This window comes from Corapipo altera, unplaced genomic scaffold (assembly GCF_003945725.1).
Source record: "Corapipo altera isolate COAL_440 unplaced genomic scaffold, ASM394572v1 23, whole genome shotgun sequence".
Classification (NCBI taxonomy): domain Eukaryota; kingdom Metazoa; phylum Chordata; class Aves; order Passeriformes; family Pipridae; genus Corapipo; species Corapipo altera.
In genome coordinates, this window is record NW_020884878.1 from 21,160,345 (window position 1) to 21,179,024 (window position 18,680).

The window sequence follows — 18,680 nt, forward strand, 5'->3', positions numbered from 1 at the left end:
GGCTTTGTATCTGGTTAACCAAACTCATAGCAGTCAGCATGTGTTTCTGCAACAGAGAACACCATGGGTGTAGGGTTTTGGGATGTACAGTACTTTCTCAAACTGTGTTACATAGATACAGTGAGAGAGGAGGTGCAGAGGTTAATTTTGCAATGTCTGGGTGACAGTTTTCAAACGCCATCAGTCATCATACAATACGGTTGTGGATTTGCATTTTATGTAGTCTTAGTATGGATTTGTGGCTCTGTATTGACTTGATGACTTTAACTGCTTATTGATTCGGATTTGAATGACGTGAAATTGTTGAAACAGCACACAATGCTGAAAGAATTCTGACAACCCTCTGGAGAAATACCTGTAAGTGCTGAGGAAACTTCTGTTTAAGAAACAGGAATTTGCTGTTTCTCCCTTTCACTTCCCTGCTTTCCTGGTCAGTTTGCTTATGTGTGATGTTCATTAAGTGCAGGTACTTGTTTTGGTGAAATACGGTTTATTAGTAATGACTTAGTCATTGTGTTTGTGCAGAACAGGCTGTATCTAAGTTAGATAGAAAGTATATGGTGAATGGTGATAACCAGTATCAAGATTTGTGAATGGTTTGGATTGTTTCCTAGAAACAAACTTATGATGGGAAATAATAGTTCATTTGAGGAAAGGAATTACAGGTGTTTCTTGCATTGTTACTTGTTTGTGCTTTCAAATGTGTTTATGGATTTGTTTTTGCTGCCTTTTGTGTTGCCATTGTGCATGTTTTGTGTTGTGCTGCTTTAACAGCTTATATGCTGTTCTCCCTTTATGTAGCATGTGGTGCATGTCTTTAGCTTTTAGCTGGATTTTTTTAGTTGCATTTAAAGATATGTAAATTTTCATTTGGACGTTGAATTGAGTTTTGAATACATTGATGCTTTTGTAAATATCGGCCCTCTCTTTGCTTTGTCTGCAACTTTTAAAACACAGCTTCCTTTCCTCCCCTCCACAGTACAAGTTTTAATTTGCACTAGAATAAAGTGTTTATTTCCTTAAAGATTTAACAGAGGCTTTGGATGAAGATGCAGACCCCACAAAATCTGCACTGTCTGCAGTTGCAACTTTGGCAGCTGCATGGCCCCAGTTACATCAGGGTATGTGTGGGTTTCACTTCTTGTTTTGTTACTGTTCTTAATTTGCTGTATATTTTAAATAACTTTTTAATATTTATATACATTTAAATATCTATATAAAATAACTATACATTCTTCTCAACTGTAGGCTGCAATTTGAAAAACTTGGATCTTGATAGCTGCACTCTTTCTGAGATTCTCAGACTTCACATTCTAGCATCAGGTGCTGATGTAACATCAGCCAATGCAAAATACCGTTACCAGAAACGAGGAGGGTTTGATGCTACTGATGATGCTTGCATGGAGCTGAGATTAAGTAATCCTGGTCTCCTGAAGAAACTTTCAAGTACCTCAGTATATGATTTGTTGCCAGGTAATAAAAGACAATACATGTTAGAAATTTATTAGACTGCTTATTAAGTGATCAATTTTAGAACTGGCTTCAGACCAGTAATGGTCAGAATTTACTGTATCATAGAATAATTTAGGTTGGAAAGGACCTGTAGAGGTCACCTAGACCAAAACCCACTCCTATGCTTCAGCCCCCACAAACAGGTCCCACCACATCAGAGATTGCAGAGCTAGGCAGTCTCATTACTTCTGAGTTGCCTTTTTTTAATCTCATTTTAAAAATGTTAGTTTTACATGCAGGAGGGGATCTCTCTGGGAGAAGCATCAAAGTGTTTTTTATGCCCCTGTTTTTTATGCTGTTCTGGTTTGAGTCTTTCATTCATTATTTGGAAATGGAGAAAACAAATACCATCTACTGTTCCTTTATCTCTGTTTTGAAGATAATATTGCATTTTATTACTTCTTTTGGTGATAAACATTAATAAATTAAAAATAAAGGCAGATATTTCAGGAAATGTCTCTTTGCAAGTACAGCTGGTAGACTGTTTGACTGTTCACTTGTTCTTGAGTGAGAACAAATCCAGTCTGGAGTGTGTAAGAGTAAGGCTTATTATCAATTATATAATGAAATATAAACATTGGTCTGAATTTTATTAGGAGAAAAGATGAAGATCCTTCATGCTCTCTGTGGGAAACTTCTGACTCTCGTCTCCACTCGAGATTTCATTGAGGACTCTGTTGATGTGCTACGACAAGCGAAACAGGAGTTCCGAGAATTAAAGGCAGAACAGCATCGCAAAGAACGAGAGGCAGCAGCAGCAAGGTAAAACTAGGATATGGAAAAATAAATTTTGTTGCTACAAATGAGATTAATTCTTTGGTTGCAGAAGGCATATGAGAAACAATAGTAATGTTTCTGTTTTATGCTGGTTTCTTGAGACCGTAGACAGGAATGAAACTTCGTTGTGCTAAATGTTGTGCTTTCTCACACTAGTGCTATTTTTGGGTTGTGTTTTAGTATAAAAGGAAAAAGATGTGGACAGATCAGATAGTAGATTAATTGCAACTGGTTTTCTATATCCTTCCTACTACTAGGATACGTAAGAAAAGAGAAGAAAGGTTGAAAGAACAAGAGTTAAAAATGAAAGAAAAACAAGAAAAGCTGAAGGAGGAGGAGCAAAGAATTCCTGCTGTAGAAATATCTGTTGGGTATGATACATAGTATTACTGTGGTATATATGATATAGCACTTTTCAGTTGCATGGCCAGACCTAACCTATATGGTTTTTGTTGACTTGATCATATGCAAAAGTATATTTTAAGTATGATTTTATTTTCTATCTAGGGTTCTATAATTGGTTTATGAAAGTGATTTTTACTATACTCATAATTATTTTGAAAACTTCTCAAGAGAAACTTGCAAATTCTAATTTGTCTTTTGCATTGCTTTGTCTTGCATTGATTTAATCTCTATGAGTATCTTCATACAGACCATTGTAGTTCATTATCTTTTGAGGAATTGATCTGAGCTAGAAAATACTGACCTCACATAACAATTCATTAATCAAATTTCATAGCATTTTTTTTCTTTTAAATGCTGCGTTATGCCAGGTGATTTCCATAAAACCAAAATTTTTTTGTTCTGTTAATAAAACTGCATGTTTTCAGGTGGTAAGATTCAGGCACATGCAGCTGTATATGATTCAAGGAAAAAAACCCAAAGTGTGCATACAATACTATGACTTTACCTGCTTGAGGAAGGTAGTTAGTTAAATAAATCTTATTATAAAAGGTGAGCATGGGCCAAAGATAGATTTGTGCTATGTTTTGGAAATTATAATTGAGAGAAAATAATAAAATAAATGTAATAATTGCATGTGGTTCTGTAGGTTTTTAATTCTAATTGTTAGATGAGGCAAAAATGTGAAATAAGCATATTTTGAGGAGGAAACGTTTTTAGACATGAAGAAAATCCATGTCAATAGAACTACACTAGAATGTTACCAAAAAGGATCTGATTATAGTAATACTCTTCAAATGGAAGTGTGGATACCAAAGAGCATGCTTTAGTCTTTAATATGGAACTTCCATTTACAGTTCAATGGTTTTTTTCTGGGCTTTAATATATTAAGTTTATTTTTTAAAAGCATTATAGATATTTTACTAGCTTAAGTACTTGCAAGAGAAATATATTTTTTGTGTCAAAGATGGCATATTTTATTGTATATTTTTTATCATTCAGCTTATGTGTGGTTTCTTGGTTAGTCACCTTTTGGTTTTTTTACTGTGTCAGGGAAGAGGAACGAGAAGACCTAGATACTAGTACAGAGAGCAAAGAGACTGAACGTAAAGAGCAAGACATGGACACAGTGACAGAGGATGAAGAAGAGCTGGGACCAAACAAAAAACGACGAAGAGGTAATGCTATAATGTATTTGTTTGTGTACTTGTATACATGCATGCATGCCCCTGGGAAGTTCTTGTGTTTTATATGAAAGTATCAGTCTTTCATGTAATATTTTAAAGGAAAAGTTAAAAACCCACATCTAAACATGATGATAATGGACTTCTAAGTACATTGAGCCAGTCTGATGTAGTTCTTGTGGTCAGCTGTCTGGATTCCTCTTTTGTCTGAAAAGTCTCAGGCTGTTGCCTAACAAACCATACTGTTGTGAGTAGTGCTCTTAGAGAGAGAGTTGTAGGAGTCCCATCTAATAGAGGATGGTGTGGTTTTGATTCTATTTTTTTAGTAAGCTACAAAAACAACAAGTATTTTTTTTTAAAAAGTTAGATTGAGCATTTGGGTTTAGTTTGCCTTTGTTAATGAAGCAGCATGCTTTCTATATGAGAATACAACCAGTCTTACTGCCAGATTTCATTTTCTCAGCAGTGTACTAGTAGGAGCTGCAGTGCAGTAAATGGTGCAGCCTGCTATTCATAACTAAACAGAGGTGTCACCACAGGAGGGATGAATTGTTGATGGCCTTGGCCATCTAGCTCATCTGTGCCTTTCTGCTGGGAAGGCTTTGTGCTAGTGTCTGTGCCAGTGAAAGTCCTGGATCATCGTGAACTTAAATTGCAAACTTGTACAGTTCCTAACAGTACCTGAGATGGAAACTGAGTCATTCAGTAATGCAAATTTGCATGTTTACTACAGCTTTATGATGGCGAAACAATGAGATCCTAAACAGAATTTCAGGTTTCTCAAATACCCATGTTTGAGACATAGTGAATGGATGACAAACAAGTATTATTTCATTCCTGCAACTGGAGGACTGAAGGTCTAACTGGAAACCAGTAGAAATTGAGTGTTGACAGCATCTTTAAGGTTGCATGCATCAGTTAGGAGACATACTTTCCTAGATGACTACCAGAACCTTATACTTTGGTAAACTAAGACATGAACTGAAATATTTTCATCTGTACAAGTTGATGGGGAGAAAACAGTAGTGTATATATTTAAAAAGAAAACTTATAAAGTAAGGTACCTGACTTTGCCAAAGAAGCTCATGTATAGGGATTCTAGTCTTGCTTGAGACTTTTGGGAAGTTAAATTGATCATTTTGAGGATGATAAATTAAGTCCAAATTATAGTTTGTATTCAGTAATGAAATTGCTAGAATTTTACGTTACAAGATGCTTCTGTAACATGCTTTTGAGTTCTTAAAATTTTGGTTCCTTTTTATGGTATTAAAAATAAGTGTCAGTAAGTGAGACTTGGCCTAGTTTCTGCAGAGTGAAAGTGTATTGAAAATGGCTACCCCTTCATCAAGGGAAGCACAGTTAATCACTTGAGTTTTTTTTAATAAAACTGGTATTGTCTCTTGACTGAGCTTGATGGTCTTTGACAGTGTAAGTTTAGATAACTGGAAAGTGATAGAACTAAACCAAGCTCTTTACTAGAGCTTTTGGTTAAAAAAAAAAAAATAATAAGTGAATTTCTACCAAACTTCTTCCTTTAACTTTAGGAAGGAGAGGGCAAAATGGATATAAAGAATTTACAAGACGAGAAGAGACCACTTGTGAAAAGAGTGAACCTCTTGCTGCTGAAGATGAAGAAGCTTTAAAACAGGAGCAACAAAAGAAAGAGAAGGAACTGTTAGAAAAGATTCAGAATGCAACAGCCTGCACAAATATCACCCCGTTAGGTCGTGACCGTCTGTACCGACGCTACTGGATTTTCCCTTCTCTTCCTGGATTGTTTATAGAGGAGGACTATTCTGGTCTCACAGAAGACATGTTGTTGCCTCGAACCTCTTCCTTTCAGAATAGTGGACAGTCTTGCACAAATGAACCTCAGGTATTCAGTAAAACTGGAGAGTCTTTGAAATCCTCTGAATCTACCTCCAATAATGACCAAGATTCACACACCAGTGTTGTTGTAGAGGTGCCAAGGCCAGTATATAAACCAAACCGTTGGTGCTTTTACAGTTCTCGGGAACAACTGGACCAACTCCTAGAGGCTCTCAATTCCCGAGGACATAGGGAGAGTGCCTTAAAAGAAACTCTTTTACAAGAAAAAACTAGAATATATGAACAACTAAGCAGTTTTCCTGTGGAAAAATTCCATATTCCAGGTAAATGAAAGATTTTTGGTGTTAATTTGCTTCCACAGATACAATTTCTATATGATATTCTAGAAACCTCTAATTTTCATTTAATTGTAATTTCCAAAAAATAAGAATTATTCTGAAGCTTTGTTTCATTTGATGGAAAACACACTGGTTTTTTCTTTCCTTCCTTTTTTTTTATTTCCCCTTTTATATACCTTTGTGGTATTTCTGGTGTTTCATGCTAAAAAAAAAAGCAATAATTTTTCTGTTATCTTACTGCTTAGAAAACTGGGATTGGCTTTTAAGCAAACATCCTTAGGAAGTAATTTGACCTTTGGGAAAAGATTAACTGAGGAGTGAAGATTAATATGCACTAAAAAATAGTGTAGTTATGTTGGTTGGTATGTGGATTAACATCGGTGCATTGGGATTCTCTGATATTACTCTTTTCTATTTTGTTTTCCTTTTTTCTTCCTTTGGCAGGCGCTCACTAGAGAAGGAAACAACAGTATAACAGATATTTTTATGGGTTTCTAAATGTAGGAGTGTACTGAAAAAACATCCTAGACCTAGTATTTAGGGTTTTTTTCCCTTTTCTACTAGCCCAGTACTTAGCAATTTATTGGCAAGCCGTTAGCTCCAAACACCACTAAAATTCTTTATATACAAGCTTGCAGCTGGATTGCTTATGGCATGTTGGCAGGTAAAGGATGTTACCAAAATGAAACTCCCAAGGCTAATGTTTAATAAATTGCATTTTGTTTTCAATTATGAAAATCACTGTGAGGATTTTGAATTATCTATATTGGGACAAGGGAGATTTATTCACAGCAGAGACAAATTCTGTTTTCCTGGAGTGTGTATGCTAGGACGTGCTGTGAGCACATCAGGTACTGCTAAATTTATAACTGATCTACCATTTCTTTTGGTGGAAACTAGCACAGGACAGAGTTTCTGCGTAGTAATCAATCTTTATTTGGAGGCCTTATGTCTATATTTGTAGGTTTTTGGTTAGAAAATCTCTATTGTCTTCTGATACATTTGAGTTTATGCATATTTTCCTAATTGCTGCGCCTTTATCTGTATTTTGTGTGTTGCTTTCTGCCCTGAAGCAACCTGATTTTCACAGCCAAGGCAGCTTTGAACTTTTAATAGAGATGAAGAAAATTCAAATGCAGTGGTCCAATGCCAATGCTGCCGCCACTGTGTGATAGGCAGGGATAAGTGGCCATGTGTAGCTTTGTTGGGAGCTTTTCTGCTGTGGACTCCAGCTGCTGCCCTATTGCCTTCACTCAAATGACGTGCAAGACAAGTGAGAACAACTTCGTAATTCTCTTGCACTCTAGACTGCCCTTCTGCCTTTTCCAGTTCCCACTCAACAGAGCATGGAAATAAAATTGATATGTGCTATTACTTGATTTAATTCCAGTATCCATTAACTTCTCCTCATCACTTATTTGCAAAGCAGTTGCTGCTTTTTCAGTTCTGCTCACTGCATTTCTTTTTTGCTTTTAAACAAAAAAGGACATTTCCCGCATCCAGGCATCAGAGTTGCTAGTCTACCTTTTCAGAATATTTTCAGTTACAAGGAATTGTTTCAGCAATTGAGAGCACTTTAGAAATTCACCTTGTGCTTTCTTAACAACAGCTTTATTGTATTTTTTTTTTTATTAAATACCTCTAAGTTCTTGCATGTAACTTCTCATCACTGCACTCAAAGGTTTTAAGGTAAATCCTGTGAACAGAAGTGTTCGCCACTTATGCAGATTTGCAAGCACTACTTTAGGATTTGGGCAAACTTTCCTGTGGCTTTAGAGCTTTTGCATGATCTTTGAGTTCTCTTATAAGACGTTTTACTTGACAGCCCATCATCAGCTCTTTCCTAGTTTTCATAAATTATCGTGCTGTCTTGTTCTTTTTTTCCCTGCCTTTAATTAGAGGTCACAATAAGTCTGGTCTGTTTGTTTTGTTTAAAAGTTAAGTTTTTAAAAGGGCTTATATTTGTTTTGATAGGTTTTGTGATTCTCAGCACATGCTTGTTTTAAGTGTTTCTGTGATAAAGATCCTTGCAGGAAAGAAAACTGAAGGGTTCTCTTATAAAGTAAGAGCCATCAAATACTAGAAATGTGACTTTATTATCTTTTTTTATTTCTCCTGGCACTTACAGCAGAGTTGTTGTTTGCTTATCTACTACTTTAGAAAGCATTTTAAGGCAGAAGAACTACTTTTAAATTACAAGGATTTCCCATTCTATGTGTTGGGATGGGTGGATGCCAATCTAGAGGTCATCCCTCTAAAGAATACTCTACTTGGTTGGTTCAGATGCCTTAGCTGGCATGGAGATGTTGGTGTTGGCAACATCTTGCTACAGGAAGGGAATTTTGAACCCATGTTTACTTGGTTCTGCCCTGTACTACTTTTGTTCCCTTCACCAATGGCTGCTTTAAGGATTAAGGTCCGCTAACACCAAATTACTTGCTGTTCTTGCAGACAAACCTCAAAGTGACATCAGACCTCCTTCAGGACGGGGAAGGATGCAGAATGCTCACGATGGCTCTCACCTATCTGCAGAGAAGCAGCTTGAACTGAGACTTAGAGACTTTCTTTTGGACATTGAAGACAGGATCTACCAAGGAACGTTGGGGGCTATTAAGGTATTTGTGACTTGTAGAATGCCTAGGAACACAGTGATGCCATCGAGTCTGTAACTTAAATGGGAACTCTTGAATGCTATGGTTTTACTAAAGGCATAATTAAATTAAATGTAGGGAGTATTTGGCACTAAAAGTTTGTGGCCTTTGATTCTTTAGAAACCTCAAAGTTGTATGTTTGCTTCAGGTTACAGACAGACAGGCTTGGAGAGCAGCCTTAGAACATGGGCGATATGAGTTTCTGAGTGATGAAAACAAAGAAAATGGCATTATTAAAACTGTGAATGAAGAATCTGAAGTAATGGAAACTGATGATCAAGATAAGTTTATTGTGAAAGACAGGTAAGAGCTATAGTTTAAATAACGGCTGTTCACTATGAGTTTTATAGCAGTGCTCTGGTTTGGGTTTTTGGGGGAGGACTTGGATCTTCAAGTTGTTTTTACCCTCAAGTTCTTTGAAATGGTGTTTTTTAAGATTTGAGTTGTAAAACGTGAGATTTTTGCATTGGTTTATAGTCTCTAAATGATGCTGTTCTATTACCATATAAGATTAAGGCACCAATTTTTACAACTTTAGGAATTCAGATATTATGCTACTCAAAGTGAACATTAATTATCAAAGAAGTAACACGTGGATTAATTTTAAAGTAATTTAAAATGCAGAGAAAAATTAATCTGGTAATTGATGTTTTCTTTTCCAGAAGGAAAAAAACCAAACCAAAACAAAAAATTACTTAAATTTGTGGAAAGAGTAAGAGTGTTAAAAAGGAAAAATGGTAATAGTAACAAATTGCTGGTTGAACTGGCCAGTGTTCCTCTTCATGAGTCACAGGAAGACCCATCAAGGCAACAGGCCACGGTCTGGATTAGTTTTTAGCACTGCAGCAAAAAGGAGATATCATTCATGAAGTTGTAAGATTATAATACTTCTGTAGAGCAAGCTGCAACACAGTAAGAGAGAGGAAACCTCAAATCATATAGTGTTGCAGCTGTAGAAGTGTTTTGAGGGGCTTTGTTTGGTTTTTAAACAAAGATTTGAAATACATGTGGGACTCTGATATAAGTTTTTGTTGTAAATCAAACTTCAGAAACTACAGAAATGGTGAAGATTTCTAAATTTTTAGTTATCAGAAGTAACATACTTCTTGGAAATAAAGATCTACCTTAATTGACTTAATGCATATAAAATTAAATGTCTTGATAGGATATAAATGTTGAAATACTTCAGGAAAAAAAATTTATTGGAGACAATCATTGTGCCAACATATTGTTTGCTTAGGTATTCTGGAGATTATTTGCTGTTGGACTTCAATAAAAATTGAATTTCTGAGTGGACTCTTGAATGTTGTGTTGGATGTTGGGAATTTAAAGTTCTCTAAGTTTTTTTTCCTTTCTATTTCAGCTTTCTGAATTAGTATTTTCATATAAGACTGCCCTTCAAATCAGAATTCTCTAGTTACATGCAAAATGGATAGGGTCATCCTTTATATTAATGACACAATTTACAGATGTTTGGTTCCTGAAAACCACAACATAGAAATATTCCACTGTTTTAATTAAGCAGCTAAAATTTATCTGTCTCCACTTACTTTGGGCACTTGCTCCACTGCCAGCTCTCAATTCTACAGAAGCTTGTTGCTTCGTTTTTTTTTCATTTGATACCGACTACCGACTCAATCAGAGTTTCTGAATAAAGTCTTCTCTAATAAAGACTTGCATATTAAAACACACTATGGGATTCTGAAATCATGTGACAGATTGCTTTTGATGCTGGGCTTTTTATCCACCTCAGAGCGAGTGACATCTCATTAAGACCTTGGAGTTTGACTAGTGAAATGTAAATAACTATGCAGCTTTCTTTCTGTTTGCTTTCAGGCTCTCAAAATGTGTGTGACTGCAAAATATAATGAACAGCTTTTAAGTGTGAAAAAAGAACAGGGACAACCAAAAGCATTCCTTATGCGTCAGAATAAAGCAGAATCCAGAGAATCTTAATTAGTTGTTTCTCTATAAACCCCAAATATAAATTGAATTTTATTTTCATTAGTGCGAGTTGCTCTCCTGCACTATATTTAATGTTTGTGGTTCAGAAAGATTAACTACACTTTGAAATGATTGCTTAGTCTTTTAGTCCCATTTTATTGGAAAACTACTTTTTTGGTGGTTTATTTGTTTGGTTTTGGTTTTTTGTTTGGTTGGATTTTGTATTGTTGTTCTTTTTTCTTATTTCTTTTTTTTATCACCCTTATACGAAGAGCTAGTGTTTTAGAAAGATCCTCCAAGGATGAGAACATATAAGTTAACAATTCTTGATTTACATTCTAAATTTACATTCTGTTTTTATTTAATTTATTTTCTTTTCAAAAGTCTTATGAATTGTAAGGATCTGCCTAGTTGAACTTGTGCAGATGGAAATACTCTAAAAGGCTACACCTCACCACTGGAAGTGTTTTCACTGAAAAATTATTGGGACTATACTCTTCACAGAAATATCTCATAAACCAGCTGATAGATGTTGCATCAAATGTTTTTGAAATCTTAATAATTGTATTGAAATTTGTCATCTGCATTTCTTGAAATTTAAATAACTTACCTAAAGATGATTTATCTAGATTAACTAAGCTAATTAAGCAAACATAAGAACTAGGATAACTAATCACACCTGTGCAGTATCTGTTCATGTCCACAGTCCATGCATGTAAATAAAGTTAAAATAAAAGTATCTACTGTGGATACAGACATGTACGAATATCTCTGGTATTAAATTCAAAATATTCAAAGATAATTTATGTGTTTCTGTTCTAGACTTATTGGATTAAAAACTGAAGCTCCAAGTGCTGCATCAACAAGCACAAGTACTCCTCAGCCAGTCAATAATGTGGTCCACTCTTTGGCATCTGCACTGCTTCAGATAGAACAAGGAATTGAGCGCAGGTTTCTCAAAGCACCTCTTGGTAAGTCTCGGAATTTAAACTGTATGTCTCTGATGTTGTGTAACATTTTGTAACAACCGAACAAACCCCACCCGCCCCAACACCACAGAAAGACCCCCACGCCAAACCCACTCGCTTCTTTTGAAAGACTGGATGCTTTAGAGCGGCATGTTGGGGGAAAAAACCAAATAATTAACCTATTTACAGTGTAACACTGTAAAACTGAAAAAAGTTAGATTGTTAGTTTACAAGGCAATTGATCATGAGGAAATATTACTATTTTTCTTACTATTCTACTTGTCTTGAATTATATGTATTAATTAACAGCAAATTTTACCCTTAAATTCATGCTTATTTTACATGGATCGTTTCAGTGACCTTGTTTGTGTGGCCCTACAATTATACTGATGTACTGGGAGACAAACTGTACCCTTAGGCAGAAATGAGTAATCTTTCTGGGGGAATACTCTAAATCAGAATTACCGTTGAGGCCAATATATCATGTTGCTCTACAGTGAGTTTCTTCTGAGTGTTATTTAGGTTGTAAAAATATATGCTGCTTTTTATACTGTTTCTGTGAAAGCAATATAAGCCTTGTTTATCTGGATCACCTTTACTGACTGTAAAATGTGGGAAACATTTACATTACAGACTTCCAGATTCTCAGGTTTTGCATTTGTGCTGTAAAACTTGGAAATAAAAGGTTGCAAGAAAAATTTAAACCAAAGCAGGATTTTAGCTTGACTTGGATACACATTCCTTCCTTGACTGCCTCTGGTGCTCTAGGGGTGAGAGAGAAGATCCAAAGTGCATAAAGTCATTTTGTTTTCCAGTGATACCTCAGGTCTGGATTCCTTAGGATCCTTTTGCAATTCAGAGCTGGAGTTTTGTCTTGGAGAAGTGTGTAAAGGTGCTTCATCCTTCCCAAGGCCATCCTGTCTGGATGGCACACTGGGGATGAACCATGCTCTGTGCTTGCAGGACTGCTTTGCTTTTCACCTGTGAGAGTGCAGTATGGGTTACCAGCAGAGCACATACCAGGGTCTTCCAGAGCAACAACTGCCACACACCCTATTAGAGGATACTTTCCTCTGATAACCACTGTGTACAAAACTCTTATGCTCTGGCAGACGTTTCTGTAGTAGTTTAAGATGAAAATGCAGGTTTTGGTGTGTTAACACTAGATGTTAATGCCCTATGGCACAGTTGATCTGAAGCTGTTTCTGCATCTTGGCTGCTCCTACATGGAGTTTGCTCTCTGGGTATCAGTTGCCACTGAAGATGAGTTTGAGCTAGATTTGTGCTAGAGACTGATGTGCAGACATGGGTTCCCTTCCACAAGCTTTTATTATCGATGTGATAACCTCTAGAAGAGGGAAGTGCAACAAATGATTGAGATGAAAGGGGAGAGCATGAGAGTAGTTTGAATCGCAGCTGTTTGAAAGCTTTACTTGGCTTAGTGTTTGGTCAACTCAAATATGTCTGCTCTTTCCAAGCCAGGCATGATGTGGCTTATTTCCTACTATATGACTCTATTTGCAACTTGCACAACAGTAATTGACAGTACATCTATCATTTGTCCTACTTACTCTTCATATGCAAGTTGTAAATACATTGTGAATTATATGCCTCCATTTCTAAACTGGCTTACAAACTTGCCAACAGCATCTTACTGACAATTCTAAGTTTACCATTCCCTGAAGGGGAAAAACATGGTTATCAGCAAGTTATGGCCATTGATCATACACCCTGAAATAGAGGAAAAGAACAAAAAGAAGAAAAATGTCCCTGAAGTAGTGGAGGGAAAGTTTTTTAACAGTCCTCCTGTGTCTTTTTTTTTCAGTAGTTCCAACTGCTGTCATCTAATGATGGTTCATTCTTTTGCCTGATCTTTTCAATGATGGTGGGATTTCTTTTTTAACTTGGGAATCTTTTTCCCCTTTAGGTGCTTTATATGGTGCAACAAGGAAACTGTATAGGGAAAGCAATTGTACGTGATTTGCATGTCTTAAAATCCCTGATGTTTGTTTTCCATAGTGTGCCAGTGCATCTCTTCTGCTCTGAAAAATGCTAATGCTCTAAGATTACTGTAATGTATAGAATAATCTACATCACTGAGGAGCAGGAAGGATCCCAGGTGTCCTCTGCTCTGGCTGACTGCCTGAACCGTTAAGCAACAGTGTCAGGTTCCCTTTTCTTGCTTTACCTTTGGTGCCAAATGTCTCATGTTTTTGGTTGCGTAATGGGCCACTTTTAGCAGGAGTCAAGTCTGAATGAAAGCAAGATTGCATATGTGTAACAGGCAAAGAAAAGTTCTCTACTTAGCTTGACAAGGAAGTGTTTGTAGTACTACTAAACCTCTTAGGGAAACGTGGACACTGCTTCTTGTTTTGGACTGTCTTGTGCTCAGAGCTGTGATGCACTTTTTCTCTGACCCCTTTAGAAAGTGTTCAACAGTATTCTGATAATAGAAATTAGGTCTAAGTTTGTAACCACTGGGTTTTGGTTTGTGGAATTTTGGTTTTGTGTCACTGTTTTTATATAGATCATTGTGTCTGTACATTCTTTTTTTTCTTTCTCTAACAGGAGTTTCTTTTTAAATAGTTGTTCTAACTGTTTAAGGGAGCTGCCCTAGACGAAATGCCTTGCATATCTGTTTCTAATGTTAAACTCGATAATCTCAACTTTTTAGGCTGATTTAGTTACCACTGAAGTAAAAACACTGGAAGTCAAGCAAGTGCTAGGAGTTCTGTAGGGAGTACAGGGGAACACTTGTGGTAAAAAAGAGTGCCCCTGCTTTTCTGCTTTAAACCAAACTGAATGTGCTTTGTCTTTGTCATTATTCCAGTTGTTGCTTTCACTGTGAAGTTTCTTTGCCCTCTCTGCCCCCCCTTCATTCTACTCTGTTCCTATTAGGGAATGGAGCCATACTTAACAATTTTTAGTTTTCATTTATGGCTTCTAGTCCTAAAGCCAGCACAGTGAAATTCCCTGCAGTCACTAGCAGGTTTATCTTGGTGGCCTCCAGGGTGCAGAGCAGACAAAGGGACCCCGCACAGCAATAAAAGGACCAGCTGTTCCTCTCTCCTCCGTTTTTGTTTGAGGCTCTATCAGGCTGCCAAGAGCCTCACTGGTGATTCTGATAAGTTTAGAGTTGAGGTGCATACCAAATGTTCAAGTGGAAGAGCAAGAAAAGACTGACACAGAAGACAGTGATGCAAAAGGAGATCTGGAAACCCCAGAAATGGCCCCCTTGGCCTCACAGAGCTGCTGTATGGTCGCTGATCTTCTGTTGTCTGGTGATTAAATGTAACATGATTTGAATTGTATGCATATCTTAATTATGAACTGTCTTTTAGAAGTCTTTTCATTAAACATTAGCTATGAAAATTTGGGTTTTCATCCTTCAGTACAAACTGAGGTAATGTATGGGGAGAAGCACGAAAAGGAGGGGGAGCAGTTGCAGTACACTGTTTTTCTGCAAAAACTTATGAGTTAACACGTAAAAAAGCCTTTTTTTTTATTTTAAATAGCTGTTTGAAGGAAACTCTGAAGTGCTGCTTCTCAAATAAAAATTACATTTGAGAAGGTGGAAATACAAGCAGTTTTTACTACAGATTTTACTTCTTTTTTGATACAAGTTTACTTTTCCTTACCTTACATTTCAAAATACTCTGCAGTGCAGAAGTAGAGTCTCCTCATTCCTATTAGAGAGATGTTAAAGTTGAGGTATGAAATGATGAAGTGCTTTGGTTTCCCTGGAGTTCAGTGAGGCAGCCCTCCCAAAAAAACCTGCCTTCTGCACTAGTGCAGGACTTCAGTCATTAAACATCCTTCAGATTTTCATACGAAAGGTTGGATTCTAATTCATGGGAGGACCTTTGTGACTGATACAGGGAATCATTTACCTCCTTTTTAACTTGTGCCACCTACTTCTTGCAGGACAAAAAAACCCCAAAACAACTTTTTTGCTTCTTTTTGCTTGTTTTTGTTCCATTCCTTTCCTTCTAGATTTTGATTATCTTTGTTTTCTCTACTGTCAAAGTTGTTTCCTTTGAACAGGGATGGGATTAGTATATCTGCATACTTTGTTCTCACGCTTTCATTACTTCCCTGCGGAGTTTCATGAGCAGAGGCAGCAAAGGTGGAAGTGAGCTTTTTTATGATGAAGAATTTTTGTTTACTCTTCAGAGAAGGCAGTCAAAGAAGGTATACCTTGTAATTGAAAGAGATGAGGTTTACTGTGGCTCTTCCTTCCTGGGAGGTTAATTTAATCATTTTAACACTCAAGAACACTCCTGCAGAACAATATCCAAAGCATGTTGTTTCACATGGACAGATGAGCTCATTCTCTTGGCCCTTGAGAAATGTACCCATAAACTGGCTACATTTTTTGAGAATTGAGGAGGTTCATGGTAGCACAGACCACATAAGCTGTTTGCTGAGAAAGAAACCTGTGGTCAGTATCTGCTTCTGTAGCCATTTGTACCAGAGATGGACAGAAAGGTAAGGCAGGGTAGGCTTCAGAGCTTTCAGTTCAAGCCTTCTGTTTGTAGTGGGAGTCAAAATAAATCCTGGAATATGCAATTCCTCTGTGCACATTACTCTCTTACCCTTCACTTTTCTGCGTGCACATGTTCGTAACTACTGTTTTAGTTATGCTTTTAGACTACGCAAGTATGGAATATAAAAATTAATTAAAAAATAATTTGCCATTCTTCAAAAAGGTATTTGAAATAACTCTATGAATTTAATGTTAGGTAATGCAGAAGATGATGAAAGGAACCACTGGGGGTATGAAAGGAGGAAGAGAGTGAAAGACAAGACTAGTCAGAGAGATGGTAAATTTTAAATGTTACTTGTATTGCTAAAAATTAGAAAGCATTGAATATTTTATCAGGTTTTCTTTTTTGGTTTTTTTTTCTTAATTAATTTTGTAGGCAGTTCCTTACATTGAAGGAATTGTGGTATTGAAGCCAAAGGTTTAAACATGGGTACTGAAACAAATACAGCTCAAAGATTAAAAAAAAAAAAAAGGTTTCTGCAACCAGAAATAAAGAACTGTATTTTTTTATCACTTTGAGACAGAAATTTGCATGTTCATATAATCCCATTTTTTTCCCCCCTTCCTTTTAATGTCCTCATTTTCTTGAAACTTCACAGCATTGTGCAACTGCATATCCTTTCTAGAAATACTAAAATGGAAACCCCTTCCCTCAACTCAATTAGCTATTGATAGATGAGTGCACAGATCTGTCAAACAATTTCATTTGCATTGTAGCAAGGCTTGGAGGACTTAGGTGACGGAGGGGTATCCCACTGCGCAGTGTAGAGCTGCTAAGACACAAAGGAAGAGGCCGTTTTTCCCTCCATGTTAACAATATAAATGAGAAAGATGATGGATGGAAGAGAGAGGTGTTATTCTTATTTTACAAATTGGGTTCTGAAAACAGTGGGTGTTATTTGGTGTGTTTCTTTCAGTAGCAGGACATGCTGAAGCAGGTCGTGGTCACTAATTTCCATCTCTACTTGCCCTGCAAATCTGCAGTTGCAGTATATTTGTTGTGTTGTGTGATGAATTATATCAGTGAACCAATCCAGGCTAAAAGTAACCTCCAAATAAAAGTAATAATGCTGAAGCTGCCATTATAGCAAAAGAAATACTTGTCAAACTATGTGTATGCTTAAGATAGTGTCTTTCCCAGAGTTATAGTAGAAATCTGTTTTAAGCAGGTTTAATTTTCTTAACTGAATTTTAAAGAAATACATTGAGGTATGCTGCAGTGCTGTGAAAAGCACTGTCCTCAGAAAACTGAACTTGATACAGGAAACCTAAGGACGAAGTAATAGGAAATGTTAGGAAATACAGCTTTATATTTGCAGTTCACGAGTGGCTGTATTTTATTTATGAAGCTTTATTGCCTGTTTATCCTCTGCCCTCTCCCATCATTTCTCTTGTGCTGCTGCTAATGCAAATGTATGCAAGATTAGACAAATCCTGGCAGCCAGTTGATGAGAAGGCAGAAGGGCCTTGCCAGGAGAGTAATTAGTCTCATTTTTGTTCTTTCATTTTATTTGTTATTAGATATTTTGTCTTCTGATTCTTGACAATAAATCATTTGGCAGACAGGTGCATCAGAGGCCATTCCTGTGCCCACTGTGACTAGTGCAGCAGGCAGGGAGGCATTATATACTGGAGTGCATCATTAATCCACTAGAGATCACACAGTAGTAACTGGACTATCACTTTCAGAAGGGAAGTCTGCAGACATTTCCATTATCAAAATCACTGTTGTATTGTCTCTTCCTGAACTCAAACCTTCTTACTTTAAAATGCAAAAAATAGCTTTCAGCATTAATAAAGAAATTCACTTTCTGCTCAGCAGCAGCAGTGCAGGGTATCATTTACACCTTCTTGTTTCCTTTAGGTCGTTGAACAGCCCATTTGTTTCTGTGGTTCCCAGCTGCTCATTCCTGTTTGGTGCTGCCCCCCATGCTATTCTGTGTGTGTGTTTGTGTGGCTGCTTCCATGGCCTGGATTGCTAACCAAACCTGTTTGAAGATACAATCTAATTTCTTACCCCTGTGTCCCCTCCATTTATTTCTAATTTAATTAGGATCCCAGGTCTTACTTGGTTTGACACTCAGTGTGTACCATGGATTCCTGTGTGCTACGTTGCTTATAAAGTATTGAGGAAACAGTTATATTTCAACCAGTCCAAGTCACCCAACCTGGTTAATCACACAGATGCACAGGTTCTTTGAAGGCAGAGTGCAGGGCAGGAATGAAGGCACTGAGGCATGGGCAGAGGGCTGAAAGGCTCTCTTCTAGACTATACGGGAGCATGTGTGGGTGAGAAGTGCTCTTTAAGCTGTTTTTTGTCAGTGAAGTTTCAGGTACTTCCTTTAAATGTAAATATTTTGGGATTTCAAAATTTACATACAAGTAAAAAGTAAATTGGACATGTGATTATTTTTTTGTAATCTTAAGTAAGCTTTGTTTATACGTTATAAATCAAATTGTTAGGTTTCCAGGTTGACATTTGAGTAAGACTCTAACGTTTTAATCATGACCTATGTATGTGCAAGTTC

The 18,680-nt window shown here is 36.8% G+C and overlaps 1 protein-coding gene across 4 annotated transcripts in view; it reads left to right on the forward strand.

Moving 5' to 3' along the window:
• Positions 1 to 18,680, forward strand: part of BAZ1A (bromodomain adjacent to zinc finger domain 1A) — a 66,384-nt gene that overhangs the window by 40,126 nt on the left and 7,578 nt on the right. The window contains exons 13-22 of one of the 4 annotated variants that reach the window (XM_027637769.1): positions 1,026 to 1,121; positions 1,249 to 1,473; positions 2,109 to 2,274; positions 2,547 to 2,660; positions 3,745 to 3,869; positions 5,420 to 6,028; positions 8,495 to 8,658; positions 8,843 to 8,997; positions 11,461 to 11,609; positions 16,349 to 16,429. In XM_027637769.1, coding sequence (XP_027493570.1) covers positions 1,026 to 1,121; positions 1,249 to 1,473; positions 2,109 to 2,274; positions 2,547 to 2,660; positions 3,745 to 3,869; positions 5,420 to 6,028; positions 8,495 to 8,658; positions 8,843 to 8,997; positions 11,461 to 11,609; positions 16,349 to 16,429 — 1,884 coding nt within the window. The remainder of the gene's footprint in view (positions 1 to 1,025; positions 1,122 to 1,248; positions 1,474 to 2,108; positions 2,275 to 2,546; positions 2,661 to 3,744; positions 3,870 to 5,419; positions 6,029 to 8,494; positions 8,659 to 8,842; positions 8,998 to 11,460; positions 11,610 to 16,348; positions 16,430 to 18,680) is intronic. The other 3 variants (XM_027637770.1, XM_027637771.1, XM_027637772.1) reach the window with 3 other exon arrangements.